The sequence below is a fragment of the Lacerta agilis genome, chromosome 5, assembly GCF_009819535.1.
Source record: "Lacerta agilis isolate rLacAgi1 chromosome 5, rLacAgi1.pri, whole genome shotgun sequence".
NCBI classification, from domain to species: domain Eukaryota; kingdom Metazoa; phylum Chordata; class Lepidosauria; order Squamata; family Lacertidae; genus Lacerta; species Lacerta agilis.
The window spans coordinates 72521118-72541497 of NC_046316.1; the positions used below are offsets into that span (position 1 = coordinate 72521118).

At 42.0% G+C, this 20380-nt stretch overlaps 1 protein-coding gene across 1 annotated transcript in view; it reads left to right on the forward strand.

The window, feature by feature from the left end:
- The window catches only part of RNF13 (ring finger protein 13), a 54227-nt gene that overhangs the window by 18456 nt on the left and 15391 nt on the right, over positions 1 to 20380 (forward strand). Inside the window, 5 exon segments of the mRNA XM_033150430.1 lie at positions 475 to 555; positions 8651 to 8776; positions 16085 to 16172; positions 18405 to 18492; positions 18841 to 18946. Of these exon segments, the coding sequence (XP_033006321.1) occupies positions 475 to 555; positions 8651 to 8776; positions 16085 to 16172; positions 18405 to 18492; positions 18841 to 18946 (489 nt within the window).

Here is a 20380-nt window from a genome sequence, read left to right on the forward strand (position 1 = left end):
GTCGTGTTAGTCTGTTGTAGAAAAACCAGCAAAGACTGTTTAGAATTAAAAACTTTAATGTTAATACATTTTGCAAACCACTCTTTACTTTTTACTGTGCTTTCTTTTTACAGTAATAGCAGACTTTAGAGTGAAATTTAAGGAACTGGAACACTTCCAAAGAGTTGTTCAGCATTTAACTCATTGCAAAAATGATTGAAGGGGGAAGAACCTTGGGAATTAAAATATTGCTGAGCTATGTTATAAACTGAAACTGAAGCAGGTCATTAGGTGAAGAAAGGAACTTCAGGGGTTGGTCCTGGGCGCAATGTGGGGCATATGACAAGATTTTGTTGAGACAGTTGAACTGTACTTTGAGAAATGAATCATTTGTGTTATTGGTATCTTATTTCTTAGTAGCATGACAATGGTTTTATATGGTCCCCTCTCCAGTTTAGTACATAATATAATCCTTCACTTTCTTTTTGCTTTTAGTTTAATTTTGAAAATGTAACACAAACATTTGATGACCTGCCAGCAAGGTTTGGCTATAGACTCCCGACGGAAGGCTTGAAGGTAAGAAACAACAGCTTGGAACAGCAAGTAACAGAATAGGAGCAAATAAATAAAATTTAACATGGTGCTTTGTGAGTTCTTAATATGTAGCTTAGTCTCAATTGCCTCTGGATTTTACAACTGCAGGACGGTCTTAATCCAGAATCAGCTGGAAAAGGTGGTAAGCACTACTGTGTCCCAACAGTAAGAAAAGGAAAGAAAAACTTTCTGCCAACAGTGTTGCCTAGAGCAACAGAAGACAATGCGGAGAATTTCATTCTAGTGTGGAGAATTTCAAGAATACTTTTACAATCCCTGCTGATATAATTAACGGACAGGGTGTTGAGAAATAAAGCTTTGAGATATAAACCCTTAGTTAAACCTGCAGAATAGCATTTATGACAACCACTGGACTTCTATGTGAAGATGTTATTAGAGAGCAGTCAAGTAAAAGACTGAGCCCAGAACATTTAAACTAAGGCTTGGCTTTAGAATGATACTAATTAAAATCTGGCTCTCTAAAATCACAATGTTGGAAGGAGTGTGGGAGGTCAGCCCTTGCTCAATGTTGGATCTGCAGTGCAGGATACCACTGTAGCATCTCTGACCTAAAGTAAAGGCAATTCCACCACTTTCCAAGGCCACATTGCCAAACATTACTTACAGTTAGGAAGCTTCTTCTAATGTTTAATCAAAAAAACTGCTTCCCTGCAGTTTTCACCCAATGATTCTAGATCTTTCCTCTGGAGCAACCACTTTTCCTCCCTTCTGTGGCAAACAGTAGGTCTTCCTTTCATCAAAGACCCAACCCTAAACCTACCTAAAATAAGTGTCCTCCTATTAACTTCACAGGCTTTATTTCTTGTCCTGCGATCGTCCTGTGCGCACTTGCTTGACAGTAACTCAGTGGGATTGAATCCTGAGGAAATCTGCACAAGATTGACTTGTTAGGAAATGTTTTTATTGCTCCTGCTTTTGCTTATAATACTTCTGATATACAACTATTCCCGCCACTTAATGGATCCAAATGGTTTCCAGAGAGTGGTAGGGGATACTTTATCCCATGTTGATGGCCTTTCAGCCGATTCCCTGGTGGCCCGCTGGAATGTGGAGCTAACCAGGGCTATTGACTGTTTGGCTCCGAAGCGCCCTCTCCGGTTGCATGGAGCCCGGACAGCCCCGTGGTTTTCCCCGGAGCTGAGGGCGATGAAACAATCGTTGAGACGGCTAGAGCGCCGGTGGCAGAAAACCCATTCTGAATCCGACCGAACACAGGTTAGAGCTCAACGTCGAGCCTACCAAGTGGCGATAGCGACGGCAAAGAAGACTTTCTTCACCGCCTCTATTGCATCTGCGGAAAATAGCAGCAGGAGACTCTTTCAGGTGGTTCGGAATCTATCGGAGCCACCTTCGTCATCGGAGCCTGGTAGGGACCCCAAGATCTCCTGCAATGCGTTTGCAAAGTTTTTTGCGGATAAAATCGCTCAGATTCGGAAAGAGATAGACTCCACCGTGGGAGCAGGGCCAGGGCGGGAGAGTGCCAGAGTCCTGTCTAGTCCAGTTGCGTGGGATCAATTTCAGTCTGTTACCTCCGAGGATGTGGACAGGCTGCTTGGACGAGTGAAACTGTCTCCTTGATCCTTGCCCATCCTGGCTTATAAAAGCTAGCCGGGAGGGGCTGGGCGATGGGCTGCGTGGGGTGGTGAATGCTTCCCTCTGTGAGGGAGCCTTCCCAGCCCCACTGAAAGAGGCGGTCATTAAACCGCTTCTTAAAAAAACATCTTTAGACCCGGCCAATATGGCCAACTATCGCCCAGTCTCAAATCTACCATTCTTGGGCAAGGTGATTGAGCGGGTGGTTGCTGAACAACTCCAGGCACGCCTGGAAGAAGCGGACCATTTGGATCCCTTCCAATCGGGATTCAGGCCTCACCATGGGACTGAAACCGCCTTGGTCGCGCTGGTCGATGATCTCCGGCGGGCTAGGGACAAAGGTGAGAGCTGTTTCCTAGTTCTGCTGGATCTCTCAGCGGCCTTTGACACCATCGACCATAACATCCTTCTAGACCGGCTAGAGGGGTTGGGAGCTGGAGGCACTGTTATACAGTGGTTCCGCTCCTTCCTCCTGGGCCGTGTTCAGAAAGTGGTGGTGGGGGATGAGTGTTCAGACCCCTGGGCTCTCACTTGTGGGGTGCCTCAGGGTTCTGTCCTCTCCCCCATGCTTTTTAATATCTATATGAAGACGCTGGGAGAGATCATCAGGGGGTTTGGGCTGGGTGTTCATCAGTATGCAGATGATACCCAGCTCTACCTCTCTTTCAAATCAGAACCAGTGAAGGCCGTGAAGGTCCTGTGTGAGTGCCTGGAGGCGGTTGGAGGATGGATGGCGGCTAACAGATTGAGGTTGAATCCTGACAAGACAGAAGTACTGTTTTGGGGGGACAGGAGGAGGGCAGGTGTGGAGGATTCCCTGGTCCTGAATGGGGTAACTGTGCCCCTGAAGGACCAGGTGCGCAGCCTGGGAGTCATTTTGGACTCACAGCTGTCCATGGAAGCGCAGGTTAATTCTGTATCCAGGGCAGCTGTCTACCAGCTCCACCTGGTACGCAGGCTGAGACCCTACCTGCCCGCGGACTGTCTCACCAAGGTGGTGCATGCTCTGGTTATCTCCCGCTTGGACTACTGCAATGCGCTCTATGTGGGGCTACCTTTGAAGGTGACCCGGAAACTGCAATTAATCCAAAATGCGGCAGCTAGACTGGTGACTGGGAGTGGCCGCCGGGACCACATAACACCGGTCCTGAGAGATCTGCATTGGCTCCCAGTACGTTTCCGAGCACAATTCAAAGTGTTGGTGCTGACCTTTAAAGCCCTAAACGGCCTCGGTCCTGTATACCTGAAGGAGCGTCTCCACCCCCATCATTCAGCCCGGACACTGAGATCCAGCGCCGAGGGCCTTCTGTCGGTTCCCTCACTGCGAGAAGCAAAACTACAGGGAACCAGGCAGAGGGCCTTCTCGGTAGTGGCGCCCGCCCTGTGGAACGCCCTCCCATCACAGGTCAGGGAAATAAACAACTACCTGACATTCAGAAAAAACCTGAAGGCAGCCCTTTTTAGGGAAGTTTTTAATGTTTGATATTTTTGTATTTGATTTCTGTTGGAAGCCGCCCAGAGTGGCTGGGGAAATCCAGCCAGATGGGCGGGGTACAAATAATAAATATTATATTATTATTAAATATTATTATAAATGAAGTTGGTCTAAGCTGTCAGTTAGTTAGCTTTAAAACTGATAAAAATAACAGCCATGTTTGATCTTGTCTAAAACAAGGGACCCCTGACCATTAGGTCCAGTTGCGGACGACTCTGGGGTTGCAGTGCTCATCTCGCTTTACTGGCTGAGGGAGCTGACGTACAGCTTCCAGGTCATGTGGCCAGCATGACAAACCCGCTTCTGGCGAACCAGAGCAGCGCACAGAAATGCTGTTTACCTTCCCACTGGAGCAGTACCTATTTATCTACTTGCCCTGGTGGGCTTTCAAACTGCTAGGTTGGCAGGAGCAGGGACCGAACAACGGGAGCTCACCCCATCATGGGGATTTGAACTGCCAACCTTCTGATCAGCAAGCCCTAAGCTCTGGTTTAGCCCACAGCGCCACCCACGTCCCTTGTCTAAAACAAACTTTAGCATAAATAACCATACTATATTTTAATGCATGCTTGCAGTTCTTACCTTATTTGGTTGTCCCATAACAATTGTACAATTGTTGCAATACCCCAGTATCTCTTGTAGTTTGATTGCAAGGTTTCTGCTGTAGGCAGTGACTGCCAATAATTGCTCTGCAGTGTTGCCACCAAAAGAGGGGTGGGCAGAAACTCTTTCTCAGTCAAATATAAGTCACTTCTGCATTTTGAACACTTTCTTTAGTTAGACATTCTTGGATAATATGACCTTGTCCAACAATGGCAGTGAGTCATCCTTTGTGTTTCTTTCAGTTGATTCTAAACATTTACAGCCTTAATGAATGTGTATGCTCAAGGACCTCTGCGAAATACAAAAACTTGGCAAAAAGTTTTTTAACAATGCTGGCAAACAATGTTCTTGGAACAATTTGGTTTAAGAGCTGTAGTAGCCTCCCACCCAAACCCTGGCAATTTGAATTATGAAAGCACCAAGGAAAATCATACTTGAGTTTATTTCAACTGTTGTTTAGAACTGTGGTGACACATGTTCTGGTCATATATCCTCGTGAATCAGGTTGTTCTTGATAGACATGAGCACAACCGTATGTACACCTGGAAAGGTGAGCCTGTAGTCCAGCAGCATCTGTGGGCCATAGGGTCTCCTCTGCTGATGTTGTCTTCTCCAGAATTTGTGGTACTCTTGACTTAGGGCAGAGAACAGCTAGCAGTAGGTTGCAGTATTGAACTCACTTGTACATCCCCTCAAAGACAATATTGTTTGTTCTGAGAATGAGTGGTTTGAGGATTGTGAAAACACTACCCACAACTTTGATCCTCCTCAGATGTCTCTGCAATACCTAGAGCTGATTTACTATTGAATTTAATGCAAATACTTTCAGGATTTGATGAGTATCTTTAACTTGATACCACCACACACACACACACACACACCACACACACCATCTAGCCCTTCACAGTTTCTGATGTGCAATAGTACGTAAGGGAACTAGGAAGCAGCAGTATGTTGTACTGCTGTTTGTAGTGCAACATATTCCAAGAGCGTTTTGGTTTCTCTGGATATTGACTGAGGTCTGCCTCCCTTGCCTGGTAATGTAATTGCAGCAAGCAGCAGCATTCAGTGTCTCAAGGTTAAAATCAGTACATGATAGATGGTATGAATGCTGAATGCTAGCAGTGTTTTTCAAACCTTGGTTACTGAGAGTCTTGTACGTGTATTTTCTAATAGTGGTTTTTGTTAAGTTAACTAACAAAATATAGGGGTTTTGGTGAAGAAATCTAAAATCCAGACGTATCTGAAAGAAGCTTTTATCATGTGCCCTAATGGTCGGGAAGGTGATAGAAATACAGTTGCAGTAATTTTATTTTGTTTTCATTTTATTTTTTGAGGCAAGAAATAAGAATTGCAAGAAAAAATAGAGGTATTGGGATAATTGCCATGTTGCTATTAAGAGAAGATTATATTTATATTAATTTCAAAACAACATACCATGCAACAGTCAGATGCTATTCATTTTTTTCATATATCAGTAGAGCATTTGCTTTAGTGCCAGTCTTTATTCAGATTTGCAGTTCAGGAAAGCAACACAGAAAATTCTGCTACTAATGTGGGAAACTGGGGAGCAGCGGGGAATGGTAAGATGTATATTGATATTAAATTCATTGAGAGCAGCTGAGCTTCTGAATGTACAACAGACTGGACAGAAGTATTCAAATTATAGGAATTCCTTGCCCTATAATGAAATAGTCATACACCTGGAAGACATGTTCCTCCTTTTGGGAAGTATGGTTGTAGGTATCCATTGTCTGTTAGCCTATAGTGAATACGAAACTTGATACAAAGCACAGTAGATAAATAAAATGGGGATTTTAGGATATCCTCGGAAACAGTTGCTTGCTGAAGTAGTGACATGTGGAAGTGGGTGCTCCGATGCACACTTGGAACCTCCACACTGTTGGTGTTCATATTGGTAGAGGAGATGGCTCTATCTGCTTTGCTCTAGGTCAGGCACCCCCAAACTCGACCCTCCAGCTGTTTTTGGATCCCTAACAGGACCAGTGGTCAGGGATGATGGGAATTGTAGTCTCAAAACAGCTGGACGGCCGAGTATGGGGATGCCTCCTCTAGGTAAAGCTTCCACTTCGTTTAAGTGACTATGTTAACAGTCATGCAAGAGATCCATGTTAGCACTAGAGTGCATAAAGTTTTCTGGTCACACGGTTTCAGAACTGCTGAACAATGAAACTTGGGTGAAGACAATGTGCAAACAAGGCTAAATGCACTGCTTGCTTTTTATTCTTAAAACCATAATGCTGTTCCTAATATACGGATTCACAATAGCTACTGTCACCAAATCGCTAATAAAAGAAGATTGCACCTAAACCTGTGTTGAGGAGAGAAAGTTGTGACATGCTCTTTTTTTCATTCCAGCTGCTTCGTTCTGTGTATGGTTACATTTGGCAAAATAGCTAATCCTTGTTAAGTGACCTTGGGTGTTCTGAATATTTAATTTCCTGGCTTTCCTTTGTTGGGGCGGGGAGTCACTTGAAAGTGATTCCTTTAAAAATCCAGCAATTATTCCAGATTTGAAAGGCTTGCTTGAACAAGGTGATAGAAATGAATGCTACCCAGTACCTGCCATGTTTTAAATGCAGATTGCAATAAAAATCCTACCATCATGCTGCCCATGAAAGTACCTGAAAGCTTCATTAGTGGAGTTCTGCTTTTAAAACACTGAAATTGGCAGGCTTCACTCCAGTAGAGCACTTCAGCATATGTTTAACTTTAAACTTTAGCTTTAGCTTTCATGAGACAGTGTGCATGTTTAAAACAAAGTAAACACTTAAGTGCTTTGTTGGATTAATGCCCAGGTGAAGTGGTACTGGAAACATATCTCTTTCATATTTGACAAGTTGTCATTACAAGTTATACCATACTTTGACTTTTGATGATTTTTAGGTTTTGCTGAACTTAAGCCCCCTCCCTCTTACTACTTTATTTAAATTATAAACTATTCGTTTCCTGGTGTCAGAGAGAGTGATAAACTTCTACCATGTTCCTAATCATTGTGGCGAGAACTTTCTAAAAATAGGCATACGTGAGAGGGTCGATGTCATGTGAGGGTTAGAGGATTGGACTGTGACCTGGGAGACCAGGGTTCAAATCTCCACTTTGCTATGAAGCTCCCTGGGTGACCTTGTGCCAGCCACTGTCCCTCAGCCTTTCCCTACCTCACAACATTCTTAGGAGGATAAAATGGAGAGAGGACAACAATTTGCACCACCCTGAACTTGGAAAATCTAAGTAACTACCAGCCAGTTGCCAATCTCCTCTTCCTCCCTCCCTGTTTGGTCATTTCCTTTTGAATAGCTTATACCTCTCAATTTCCTCATTATTATTATTATTTATTATTAAAAAGTTGTATACCTCAGTGTGTTCTGAGGTCTGCAACTGCTGTCCTTGTTCTTCTGGCCCAGAATTGGTATCCGAGGTGAGGGCATGGTATCGATTTTGCAGCTCCAATGACACAGCATGGCCCCTGACAGTCCTGCTTCTGTGTGTCAAATTCCTCCAGGAGTTTGTCTCCTACACTGGGCGATCTTCTCCCTCTCTAGGGGCATCCTCGCCCCTCATCACTGTTCCAGGACAGTCCTCTCTGCTCTAGCAAGAAATTCCTCATCTTGTTCGATAGCTCCAAGTGTGGAGAGGTGGACCTTAAGTTGCTGTACCTTCCAGCAAGGCAACCATTCTGCACTTGCTGCAGGTATAGTTTTGCACTTTCTCTGGCAGAGGTGTTGCAGGTATAGTTTTGCACTTTCTCTGGCACAGGTGCAGTAGCTCCCTCACCACCAGTGTATCTTGGTCGTACGTACACCGTGAGACAGCACTCCTGTTTACAAGTCCTGGCCATGAGCTCCCAAAGACAGCAGTCAGCTAAACAGAACTGCTGCTGGCTGCTAACTTCTTCCCCAGCTCACTTCCTACTTTAAATTTGAAACCAAATGTGTAGACATGGGTGCTGATCCTGTCTTCTAATCAAAGGAATATGGAGAATAGCAAATAAAGGTTCTAAAACACACCCTAATATAGTTTCTTAATGCTCACCGGAAAAAATCCAACTACTTGTGGATACAAAACCAACATATAATATGTTGTTCCCTCCATACTAGTTTTCTAGTTAAAGGAATTGTCTTTAAAATAATACAGGGGCATTGAGAAAATGTGATCCTGTCACCAGCATCTTAAAATAGTAGTCTGTTCTACCACTGCTACATGTATCAATCTGGTCAAAATTATTTTCACTAGCTGCAGTGTTAAGAATTTTCACAACTTGCATTGGAGTTCAATGATATGAGGCAGGTAGCTTCTTCTTATGCAGTCATTTTGTGACTGAGAACTGATTGATTTGCTTTTCAGGGTTTTCTAATAAATTCAAAACCCGAGAATGCATGTGAACCCATAACTCCTCCACCTCTGAAGGACAACACGTCTCATGAATTCATTGTATTAATCAGAAGACTTGATTGCAACTTTGATATAAAGGTAAGTAATTTCTCATATGTAAGCATTCTGAACAGTGTTTTTGAGGATTCAGAATAATCTTTAAGTTTGTTCCTTTAAAAAGAGCCATGCAGATCTGGTGTATACACACACATTTCTTTAGGAACGTGTTACCAGTTTTCACCATTTGTGGTAGTTGCTTGGGTTCTACACAAATATTCTTTTAGTCATTTTCTGCATCATTGATTAATGTTCTGAATGTCATTTAAAGTGTAATATTTTGTGCTTTACTTTGATCGCCTCTATTTTTCTTAATTTCACAAGATTTATATACCACTTGATTGTAATAATACCTCAAAGTGGCTTGTGTCATAAAAAAGATTGCATGAAGATACTTACCCTCAGCAAAATCAGTGTTATCGGTGTTGCTGTTGTGCACCCCACATTTCTGTTCTGTAAAGAAGGAACAGTGCTGGAGGGTTTTTCTTGGGGGGGGGGGGTGACTTGTATTAGAGGGTAGGATCATATGACTTCCCTGGAAGCACATTTATGAGGGCATACTTCATGGAGTGTAGCCTACTGTACATAGGAAAGAGTTATACTGGTTGTTCTGGTTCCACCCACCACTAGCATGTGACCCCTTGACGTGGTTCATGAGGCAGTGTGGCCCTTGGACTGAAAGAGATCCCCCAGCCCTGATGTAGCAGGAAACAACGGTTTCCTCATGCCTGTCTGATCTGGATAGGTTCTTATATAATATATAATATATTTTTGTTGAATATTGCATACCTTTCACCTCATCTGTAGTATTAGGAGTGTGGGTGGAAATACTACATTATTATTATTATTTTGTGAACAAAGTTGACAAAAAGAACCTAATGAAAAATTGTGTGCGCCCAAATGGAAAAAATAATACGAGAGTACCATATTTGAGTGGAGTGCCCCTAGCAGTCCAGTTAAATGACTTACTGTTGGCATACACTGATTAAAAACCAAGTCACCTGATGTTATGCTGCCATTGTAGGGATGTTATTGTAGCCAACGAGGCACCCTCCATATACTGGTTTCCCAACTCCCCTCAGCTCCAGCCAGCATGGCCAATGGTAAGGAATGATGGAGATTAAAATTCAGAAACACTTGAAGGGCATCCCATTGTGTGGCAGTATACAACACTGTTTAGGATAAAAGGTAAAATAGTGCTACATTTTATCTATCAATGAGCTATGCTAATGTATTGCAAACGATATTTCAACACAAACTTTTCTTTTTTTAAGATTCCACTTTAAGATACATGGAATGAAACTTTGTTGCTTAGTTCACATTGAATGCAGTTTAAGGCAGTACAGTGGTACCTCGGGTTATGTACTTAATTGGTTCCGGGGTGCCTTCGTAACCCGAAAAGTACGTAACCTGAACAGCGATATCGTGCTTTGTGCATGTGCAGAACGAGCGCACAGCAAAAAACACTTCTGGGTTACCAGAGTACGTAACCCGAAGCAGATGTAACCCGAGGTACAACTGTATACCTCTGAATACCAGTTGCTGGGGAGCACTCATGCTTAGAGTGCTCTTGCACTCTGGTCCTGCTTGTGTGCTTCCATTAGCATCTGGTTGGCCACGGTGAGAACCGGATGCTGAGAGTGGGTGGACCTTTGGTCCGATACAGCAGAGCTCTTCTCGTGTTCCTAGACTTTGCCTTTTTATCATCTGCCCATCCTTGCAGTTGCAAGATGGAAAACTAAAGCATCTCAGTATTCTAGAAATAATCTAAACTGAAATAAACACTGTGTACTGTATTAGGTACACTACACTGGTGGCTATAATTCCAACAGATGAAGTGTATTAGGAGAAGGCTGATCCTAATTTACAAAAAACTTACTTTAATGACAGCAGAGAAATGTCTCGCAGGAAAGGGTAACTCCCCCCCCCCTCTTTTAGTTTTGTGTAGTATTATCCTTTCCCTTCTGGGGCTGAATGCCATTAACACTATGGCATGCTATTCATTATTCAATAGGTTTCTGATTCCCATACTCCTTTTATTTTTGTTATAAGAGCCAAGCCACTTTGAAGCTGGAACAATCTTGGAATAAATTTTCACAAGTAGATGAAGGAATGGCATGCATTTTTACAGCAGGAGCTTTGACAGCCTTAGGGTTGCTTTTGTTAGATGGAACGGAATACTATAATGTTGCATTGCTAATGTCACCTCTGAAAGTGAGAGCAGGAAAGCAAAACAGCATTGTCAAATCAAAGCTTGAAATGTTGGGCTTGAGCAGGAGTGGCTAACTTGTGGCCTACCACTGCCTTTTCATTTTCAGTGCTTAAAATCCTGGGTAAATTACCTAGGTGTTCTGGGATTATAGTACTACTACATACACCATAGCACACAAAACTTTCTGTGGTTCTCCAAGGTGTGCATGCACATCTCCCTAAAACAGAATCAATGTGTATAAATACAGTGGAACCCCGGGTTACGTACCCCCCGTGTTGTGGACGTTCAAGTTGCGAACGCCTGCAAACCGGAAGTGTTTCCGGAGTGCCCGCGACCCCCGGATGCGCAGAAGTGTTTTGCACACCTCACGCATGCACAGAAGCGCTCAAATCGCGCTTCTTCAAGGTTTTTTGTTTTTTCTCGTGCGTTCGTGATACGCCCGCCCGCGTTACGTACCGCAGCCCGGAACAGATCACTTATGTAACCCGGGGTATCACTGTAAACTTAGTTGCAAAAAAACCCATATAGACTCACTGCACATTTTTTCTCTTCTATTATCATTGTCTGTACTGTTCCAGTTACTTGGGCAAAAAAACTTGTTGATTTATTTCGAAAGTACTGACTAAATAGCGGCTACGTTTGAACGAGCCTTGCACACTCACACAGTAGATTTGTTCTTCCGTTCTCATGAGCCAGGAAGTGTTAGTTAACAGTAGTTTCCTGCTGCACCAAAACTGGTTATTGATGGTTAATGGCTTCTAAACTATCCGGAATATTAAGCCATGCTTTAAAGTTGGCTTCATATTCTAGCTTTTTTGGAAACCATTCCCCATTGATGCCTATTTCAGACTTAAAGGGAAGCTGTAGTTAATGGAGATGTCCCAATGTGCCAGCTCCTTCTCAGCAAGCTACATGAGGCATGTTCATATTTATTTATTTATTTCATTAAATTTATATACCACTTGATTGTAGAAAAAGCATCAAAGTGGTTTACAACAATAAAATGACCACTACAAAATTTACAACCATAATTTAAAGCATACAGAAAGTTAAAACCACAATAGAATAGACTAAAACAAATCAAAACTCATACAAACTTTCTAAACATATGGGTAGACACATCTACATAAGAATGACTTTAGCAGGCACTGAAAATAATAGAGTGAAGGTCAATAGGCAGGGAGTTCCAAAGTGTCAGTGCTGCCACTAAATGATTGAGTTTTTATAGATGCAGTGCAGGTACTATGTGGCACCTGTAAAAGTTCCATTTCTGCCAATATCTCAGCTTTACTATGCTGAGGTATGATTGCTTGCCCAAATGGGGCCAGTGAGTTGCATCCAACGGTTCCCATCATCCAATGGAAAGGAGCCTGTCTTGGATGGAGGGTTGATCTAACCCTGTGTGTTCTGTATAGCTGTGTTAAAATATTCTGTGTTGTACAAAATGAATAATATATTCCTGTAACAGTTTATCCTACAATTAGCTCAACTTAAAATCTTCTGTGGTACCCAAATCAGAAAAAGTATGAAGCATATCTTGTGTGCTTTCTGATCCTGTGACATCAGCATAGAACAGATCTTGCCTCAAAACTTCACAGCTGAATGCAGTAATGAGAACTGCCTGTAGCTCGTTCATTTGATCTCTTGCTGCAATGGAAAAGCAAGCCGTGGGAACAGATGACAGCTTTCTCTGTGCAGCATCCAGAAGTATAACCTATGCATCTCCCAAAGGATTTGGATGCCTGTAGCAACAAGAGCTGTAGGAATGTAAATGCCAGTTTCCTTTAGGGGAGATAATTGCTGTGACCTGGTGGTAAAAAGTGCAGTATGGTTAACCTACTGTAACAGACGAGGCGCCAATGTAGGACAGATTCTACTGATGGATCCAGTTAGACAGCCCACGCCTAAAGAAATGCTATTGACTTTGCAGAGCACAGTTGCCAGGAGAGTTGGGTTATTTGTGCTTGAGAAATGCCTACTGAGCCCCAGGCAGGTTGTAAATTATCCACTAATAGAATAAGTAGCAGGCAATTGGGAATGACACAGAACTTGGGCATGGACAAAGTCTGCTGAAGTTGTGTGTCTAATAACTGAAACAATAGACTGAAAACAACTGCAATCAATTCTTGATTCCTGGATGGAAAACCCGCATGATTTGTTTTTGTTTTTTAAGGCAACACATTTCCACAAAGTTTTGTTTTTAGAGCTCTTTCAATCTATTGAGAGGAAATATTCAGAATTTTTTGGGGGAGTTCAGTTGAATAAACAATAAGTGAACTTGTGAGTTGTTGGCATATTTTGCTGGCTCCTTTTGTGTGTGTTTCCTCTTTTGTAGATCAGCAGGTTATGAATATCCATGAATGTCTGCCTGGTAGATCAAATGGTTGTTTAGACATCAAAATCTAAGCAATTCAGTTTTTTGTTTATGTATTTACTTGGTGCTGGAGGAGACTCTTGAGAGTCCTATGGACTGCAAAAAGATCAAACCTATCCATTCTGAAGGAAATCAGCCCTGTGTGCTTACTGGAAGGACAGATCCTGAAGCTGAGGCTCCAGTACTTTGGCCACCTCATGAGAAGAGAAGACTCCATGGAAAAGACCCTGATGTTAGGAAAGATAGAGGGCACAAGGAGAAGGGAATGACAGAGGACGAGATGGTTGGACAGTGTTCTCGAAGCTACCAACATGAGTCTGACCAAACTGCTGGAGGCAGTTGAAGACAGGAGTGCCTGGTGTACTCTGGTCCATGGGGTCACGAAGAGTCAGACATGATTAAACAACAACAACATTTACTTGTGAGGACTTGCAACAAAGTGTTCCAATCTTATCCCCAGCCCCTACCAAGACTGCTTCTGTTTCTGCTCTAGCTAGATTGAAACAGGAGCCTTGGAGTGCTGTTTAGGGCTCACAGAAAACTGCTGAAAGCTTCCTTCACTGTGCTTTCTGATGCTAAAGGCTTCTTGGTTTGGGCAGGCTGCCAGCCCTGAACCTTAATACTTTATTTGTGGTATAGCAGAGGTAGAGAACCCCAAGGTCGGGGGCTCTTAGAGTCTCCCCAGGTTGTACTTCCCTGACCACACCCCTCACATGTTCTGCTCCTTGGCTGCCTTGAATTGACCTTCAACTGTGGAAAATATATCTTGTTTGCCTGAATGGAGAGAGGTGATGGTGAAGGTGGTAGAGATGGAGTGTAGAAACCTCTGCCTTTTTGCACTGCGGTATACAAATTGCCCACTTTGGCCTCTGGTCCTGTCCACTACTGGTAAGTGATACCCTCCAGAAGGTTGCCTGCAAGTTAACGTAGTTCTGTGGCTGGAAAAGGTTTCCCACTCCTGCTGTATAAATTAGGTTAGTGTACTAACCTCATGATGCATCTTTCTGGCTCAAATGCTTACCATAAGAATAAACTGTTGGGGGTGGAAACAGGGCCATACCCTTATTCTCTCTCTCTCTCTCTCTCTCTCTCTCTCTCTCTCTCTCTCTCCCACACACACACACTGGTATTTAATGGGCACCTTCAGCATCCCATGACTTAGCTGGCCTATAAACCTAGGCTCACACTAGCTGGTTTTTTGTTTTTGTTTTGCACAAGCAGCCACAGCTCTGTACAGCATATATTTAACCTGTGTTGTCCTTGTGAGAGATGTTGCTATAACTGCTGAGTAAGAGAGGGTGGTTTATCCAGAACACATTTTCCCCTGTTTTGCAGGATGTGATGAGAGATGGTTTCATGTGTAGAGAGATTCCTCTGCTCTCTTAGAGGCACAAGCCTCACTGAACATACCAGCATTGCCTGCCATGTTTTGATATGGAATTTGGGGTCAGCCTTGGTATCAGTTGGCACCTGCAGTATAATGCAATGGAGCTATGAGAGCATTTTAAAACCCTGAAAGGAAAATAGAAATTATTTAAAAGCATCATTACCTTCCGGGAGCTCTGTTCTAGCACAGTGAGCATTACACACTGCAATTAGTTTTTGTTTTTTTTTGTTTTTTACTATGCTGCTACATTGAATCCTTATAGTTCTAATTCAGATCACCATATGTGATGAAGATTTAGGACTAGATTTTGAGGAGGCTTGGGGGGATTTTTTAAACCCATTTATCACTGTGCACATGAAAGGAGGAAATAATCTACAGTTTGAAAGTGTGCGGTTTTGCATGAATGTGCAAGCTTCCAAGGAGGAGATTACAGCTATTTTGCACTTCCCCTGGACCTGCTACACTGCTGTAGGCTAAGCCATGCTTTGACTTAGTATGTTGTCTGAGCCAGGACTCATGGTTTGTCTGAAGGAGACAAACCATGAGCCTGGATATGGATGACACGCTAAATTAAACTGTAGCTTAGCTTGGAGCAGCAGGTGAACTGTGGGAAGAATTCTGTGGTAACTCCAGGAACCTTCACAGAATTGTGCTAAGCCATAGTTTGGTTACGCTTATGTTTTAACCAGCTTATTTTATTTTGGTTATGTCTGTGATTAAATTAGGGAGTTTCCCCTTCCTTCCTCCACCAGTGGAAAGCTCTTAACAGAATAATGTGATCAAGCCTAACGTTTTTGCATGATTATGCAGAAACAGACTGTTACTAGGATCACTGTTAGCTATTTTTAGTGCAGTAGTATAAAAGTAGGACATCAAATTCTGTTGATAGTGTAACATACCTCACAAAGTTCCTGGAAGTATTCTACAGAGTTAAACAAATTGATGTCTAAATTATATACTTAGTCAACTTCAGTTGGAAATGCAGGGTATTGAATAGTGTACATTAACGGCGTTAAACAGTAGTGCACAAAGGACAGTATACTTCCAGTGTGGTGGTGTGATTAGAAGGCTGGACTGAGACCAGAGTTCAGATTCCCTACTTACTCATGAAACTCACTGGGTGATCTTGAGCCTGTTACTATCTTTCAGCCCAACTTACCTATTTAACAAGCTTGTGGTGATGATATAGTGGGAGAAGGGAAGGTGGATATATGGATGTATTTTGCGTAGCAATTTGAATACTGCATGAATGAAAGGGGACTTGCTAATATCTTTAATATTTGCTAATGTTCTTATGCACAAAATGTTCTGAGTTATTGTCTCAGTTCTGTGCAGTTTTTTTTTTTTTTGTTGACAGGCATTTTGTTTGGCTCACAGGTTCTGAACGCACAAAGAGCTGGCTATAAGGCAGCCATAGTTCACAATGTTGATTCCGATGACCTCATTAGCATGGGATCTCAAGACAGTAAGTACAGGTATCTTGCTTGATGACATTCTCCCACTCTTTGCAACAATCAAAAACAGAAGCTTCAGAATGCATACAATTCAAATGAAAATTCATTTACTTCCAACTCAGCCAGTTGGAAGTAACATTTTCAGGCCTGCTAATGTTTTGAGCATTGTAAGCCTGTCAGACGTTTAGTCCTCCTCCTTAAAAAGGACTGAAATCAGTAAAGGCTATCAAGATAAAACAGTATGACTAGAGGGCATAATAGACTGGGTGGTATATAAATGCCAAAGATAGATAGATAGATAGATATCAAAAATATGTGCTATTTTTGTTGCAATACTCTTTATAGTGCTGTGCTCTCCTGAGGGCCACTTTCCATAACTTATTTTCCTCCTTTCCTGTTTCTAAAACTTTTTTTTTTGTTCTCAGAGTGTTTTTTTAAATTGCAATAAAATTCAACTGGGGGTGGAGGGAACTAATTGACTCGAATTTCTTGAAAGTACTGATGGTTGTATACTACAAATGTGTAAAGTGTGGAATCCAGCTTCTGCAGTAAGAAGGCCAGTTCAGAGACAGTAACTTGTCAAAGCCAAATACCAAGCATTTTGCATAGCCAAAGTGTTCCAGCAGATGCATAATAAAAATGCTGCTAAAACTTTTAGGCCTGGAATGTTAGTTCTGTTTTGCTTTAGTGAAGGTCATGAAGAACACCCACATTTCCAACAATAGTCCTTGTAACTGGGGTTCTGTCAAATGCTAGAACCTCTCACACCCTGACATGCTGCTATAAATGGAGATTTAATGCTCTTTCATTATGCAGTGATCAATACTTTTGCTCTTATAAGCCCATGAGCTTGCAGAGCAGGTACATACAGCTGGTATAAGTCAACTAGCAATACCACTAGAGGGCATAATAGCATAGCCTGTAACGGACATAATAAAATGAGCAGATCTTAGAAACCTGGGAACCACTTGCCCACAAAACCTCCGTCTTGCCAGGATTCAGACTCATTCAGCCTACCACTGCATCCAGACACCAGTCTAGTATTGGGCAGCCATTTCCAGTTTGGATGTTACAGAGAATTAAGAGTTGAGTATCATTGGACACCTTCCTCCAAAACTTACTAGGACCACTCCCAACTGTGTTGGTATTTGAAAGTATTGAAGCAAGGGACAAACAAGATACTCTGTCTTAGATTGTAACTCAGCTTTTGGTGTATCACATCATCAAATCTTGCATTCCTAAAATGTGGTTTTGTAAGTGATTGGAAAATGGCTGCACAGGAACAAGAAAAGCAGTTGTGAGCAGCAGACTTGTATTTGCACATTACATTAGAGCTTTTTGCAAGATATGAAAGCACACTATTTCACATGTAACAGAGGTGGTGAGGAGTAGGAAACATGAGAGACATGTTTGTTGTGCCCCCTCCCTGCTGCATCTCCCATCACACTTGGAGTCACTTTTGATTGAGGTCACAAATTACTGTACCTACTTGCACACCACCAGAAAGTTCTTTCTGATTGTGGCTGTCCATTCAGAAGCAATTGCACCTGGGTGTTCATTACCCACTGCAAGGCATAGTTGTATGTAGGCTATCGCTAGGATATTCCAGAGAATAGAGGGGACATGCATTCTTATGTGGTCATGTAGGCTAAGGAACGTTTACATGTTACTGTGTCCATGTAAAATACTTTTGAAGGAATTGGATTTTTCACAGCACACACACACACACACACATCTGAAGAAGTGTGCATGCACACGAAAGCTCATACCAAGAACAAACTCAGTTGGTCTCTAAGGTGCTACTGGAAAGAATTTTCTATTTTGTTTACACACACACACACAGAGAGAGAGAGAGAGAGAGTACCTGAACAATTGTTTTACAGTGGTACCTCTGGTTATGTACTTAATTCGTTCCAGAGGTCCATTCTTAACCTGAAACTGTTCTTAACCTGAAGCACCACTTTAGCTAATGGGGCCTCCCGCCGCGCCGCCAGAGCACAATTTCTGTTCTTAACCTGAAGCAAAGTTCTTAACCTGAAGCGTTATTTCTGAGTTAGTGGAGTATGTAACCTGAAGCATATGTAACCCGAGGTACCAGTGTATTAAAGGTGCATTTGCACAGTGATTTGCTTATATTCACCAATTGTCACTAGTATTAAACCCATATATAGTAGTATACAGCACTCATAAACTGTATATTGTTGCTCATCTTTTCTCCCTTTCTGTTCTCTCTCTTTAAACAGTTGAAGTTTTAAAGAAGATTGACATTCCATCTGTCTTTATTGGTGAAACATCAGCTAAGTCTCTTAAAGAATTCACCTATGAGAAAGGGTATGCAAAGATTTACTTTTATTTTAGTTGTTTCTGAACTGTTATTATCTAAAATTTTCTTCCAGTAGCACCTTAGGTGCTGCTGAATTATTATTATTATTATTTTACTATGGCAGACCAACACGGCTACCTACCTGTAACTGTTATTATCTAGTGATTTTTCAAACTTTATATGGATTTTTAAATCAATAAAGTGTGATTCAGATTTAAATATTTCAGTAAAATGTGGCACAACCTTTTTTGTCAGGGGATGAATGTGGATATAGGACATATGCAATGGTGATTTATATTCAGCTACCTTAATATGAATTCCATAATCAATCCTCCTCCTTTTCCCTCCTTTAACAGAGGCCATATTCTGTTAATCCCAGAGTTCAGCCTTCCTTTGGAGTACTACCTAATACCATTTCTAATTATTGTGGGAATCTGTCTCATCCTTATTGTTATTTTTATGGTGAGTATAACCTTCTCTCCTGCTCCCCTTCCACAAGTGATATAAACATACTGCTGTTGTATTGCTGGGATTAGTTTAGCCTACGATAGGGTGCTTCTTTTTTTAAATGAAATCAAGACTTTGTGGTGTTGTGCACACTAAAGCTCTTAAGACATACACTAAGAAATATCTAAAAATGGCTTTGAAGCTGTCAGCCAATGGAGATCCCCGACATGTATACACCAGTTCAATGAGAGATTCTGTGGGAATGGGTATTCATATGTATGCAACGGGCTGTAAACATGAAGTTCTGCATCTGTCAATATGAAAAGGGAAGCTGGTGTGGGTCGGGAGGATCTCTGTATGCATCTGCTTTGCTGCCCACAAGAAATCAAAAGTGCACGTCCTTCTTTCCTTCTTACTGAAAGTTTAAATGGTGCCATTCTCAAAATTCAAAGCTGTCACTCCTACCACTCAGTGCTTATCAGTTTGGATGTGAAACAGTGCTGCTCCAGAATAAAGTAATGATTTATTTGGGGGACTCTGTAGGTTGGAGGAAGTTCATACATAGGTAAATTAAAATTTTAAAGAATTAGAAACCCAGAACAACAAGGACATGTGAGCTTCTAGAATTTTGGGACTGTTATTGCAGTTGATCCTGTAGAGCAGAAACGGAGAGCCTCCAGCACATGGGCCTGTCATCACCCATCAGTGGGTGCACTTTGGCCCACGAGGAATTTCCCCCCATACTACACCTACCTTCCCATCTGTAGACATCACTGCTGAGGGAGGACAGAAAAGAGACAAAGCAGATCTGACTGCTGAGGCAATCCCTCCATAAGGCCAGTTGGAGTTGTATATTTTATGCTACAGGTGAAATTGATAGTTTTCTGCATCACAGTTGACACAAGCATGTTACTTTGATGCTATGCTTGGTTTGCAAGTTTCATGGATGAGATTGCAGCAGATGCTCCAGAGACAAAACTCTTTTACTCTTTTTAGACCTAACTTTTTTATATATAAAATTCCTTGAAGACCGAGATACCATGTTTTAGGCTATACCCAGTGATTTTTTTCTGAGTACTGCTGTTACGTTGAAGACACAGCAGCTTTAATTAGATTGATTCCTTGCAGGTTCAGTGTCTTCCTTGTATGTAATTTTGAAAAAAAGAAGAAGGAACCTTTACAACTCTCCTAATTGTCCTTCATCAAAAGGGAATTACCAAAGAAACTGCATGTGGTCCCTAAAGTGCTTGCAGCTCTTGTTAGATGCTCATGAGTTATGCCTTTATTTTAAAAGCAATGTAAAAGATCCTTGCCTTTTTAGCCTTGCTGAGGTAGCTTAGAAATTAATGACAGAATAACAGTGAAATGCTAGAAACAAATAGGTTTTTAAATAGCCTAAACAACATATCCCCAGTTAAGAAAATTATGTGAGTGCAGATGCTCACATAT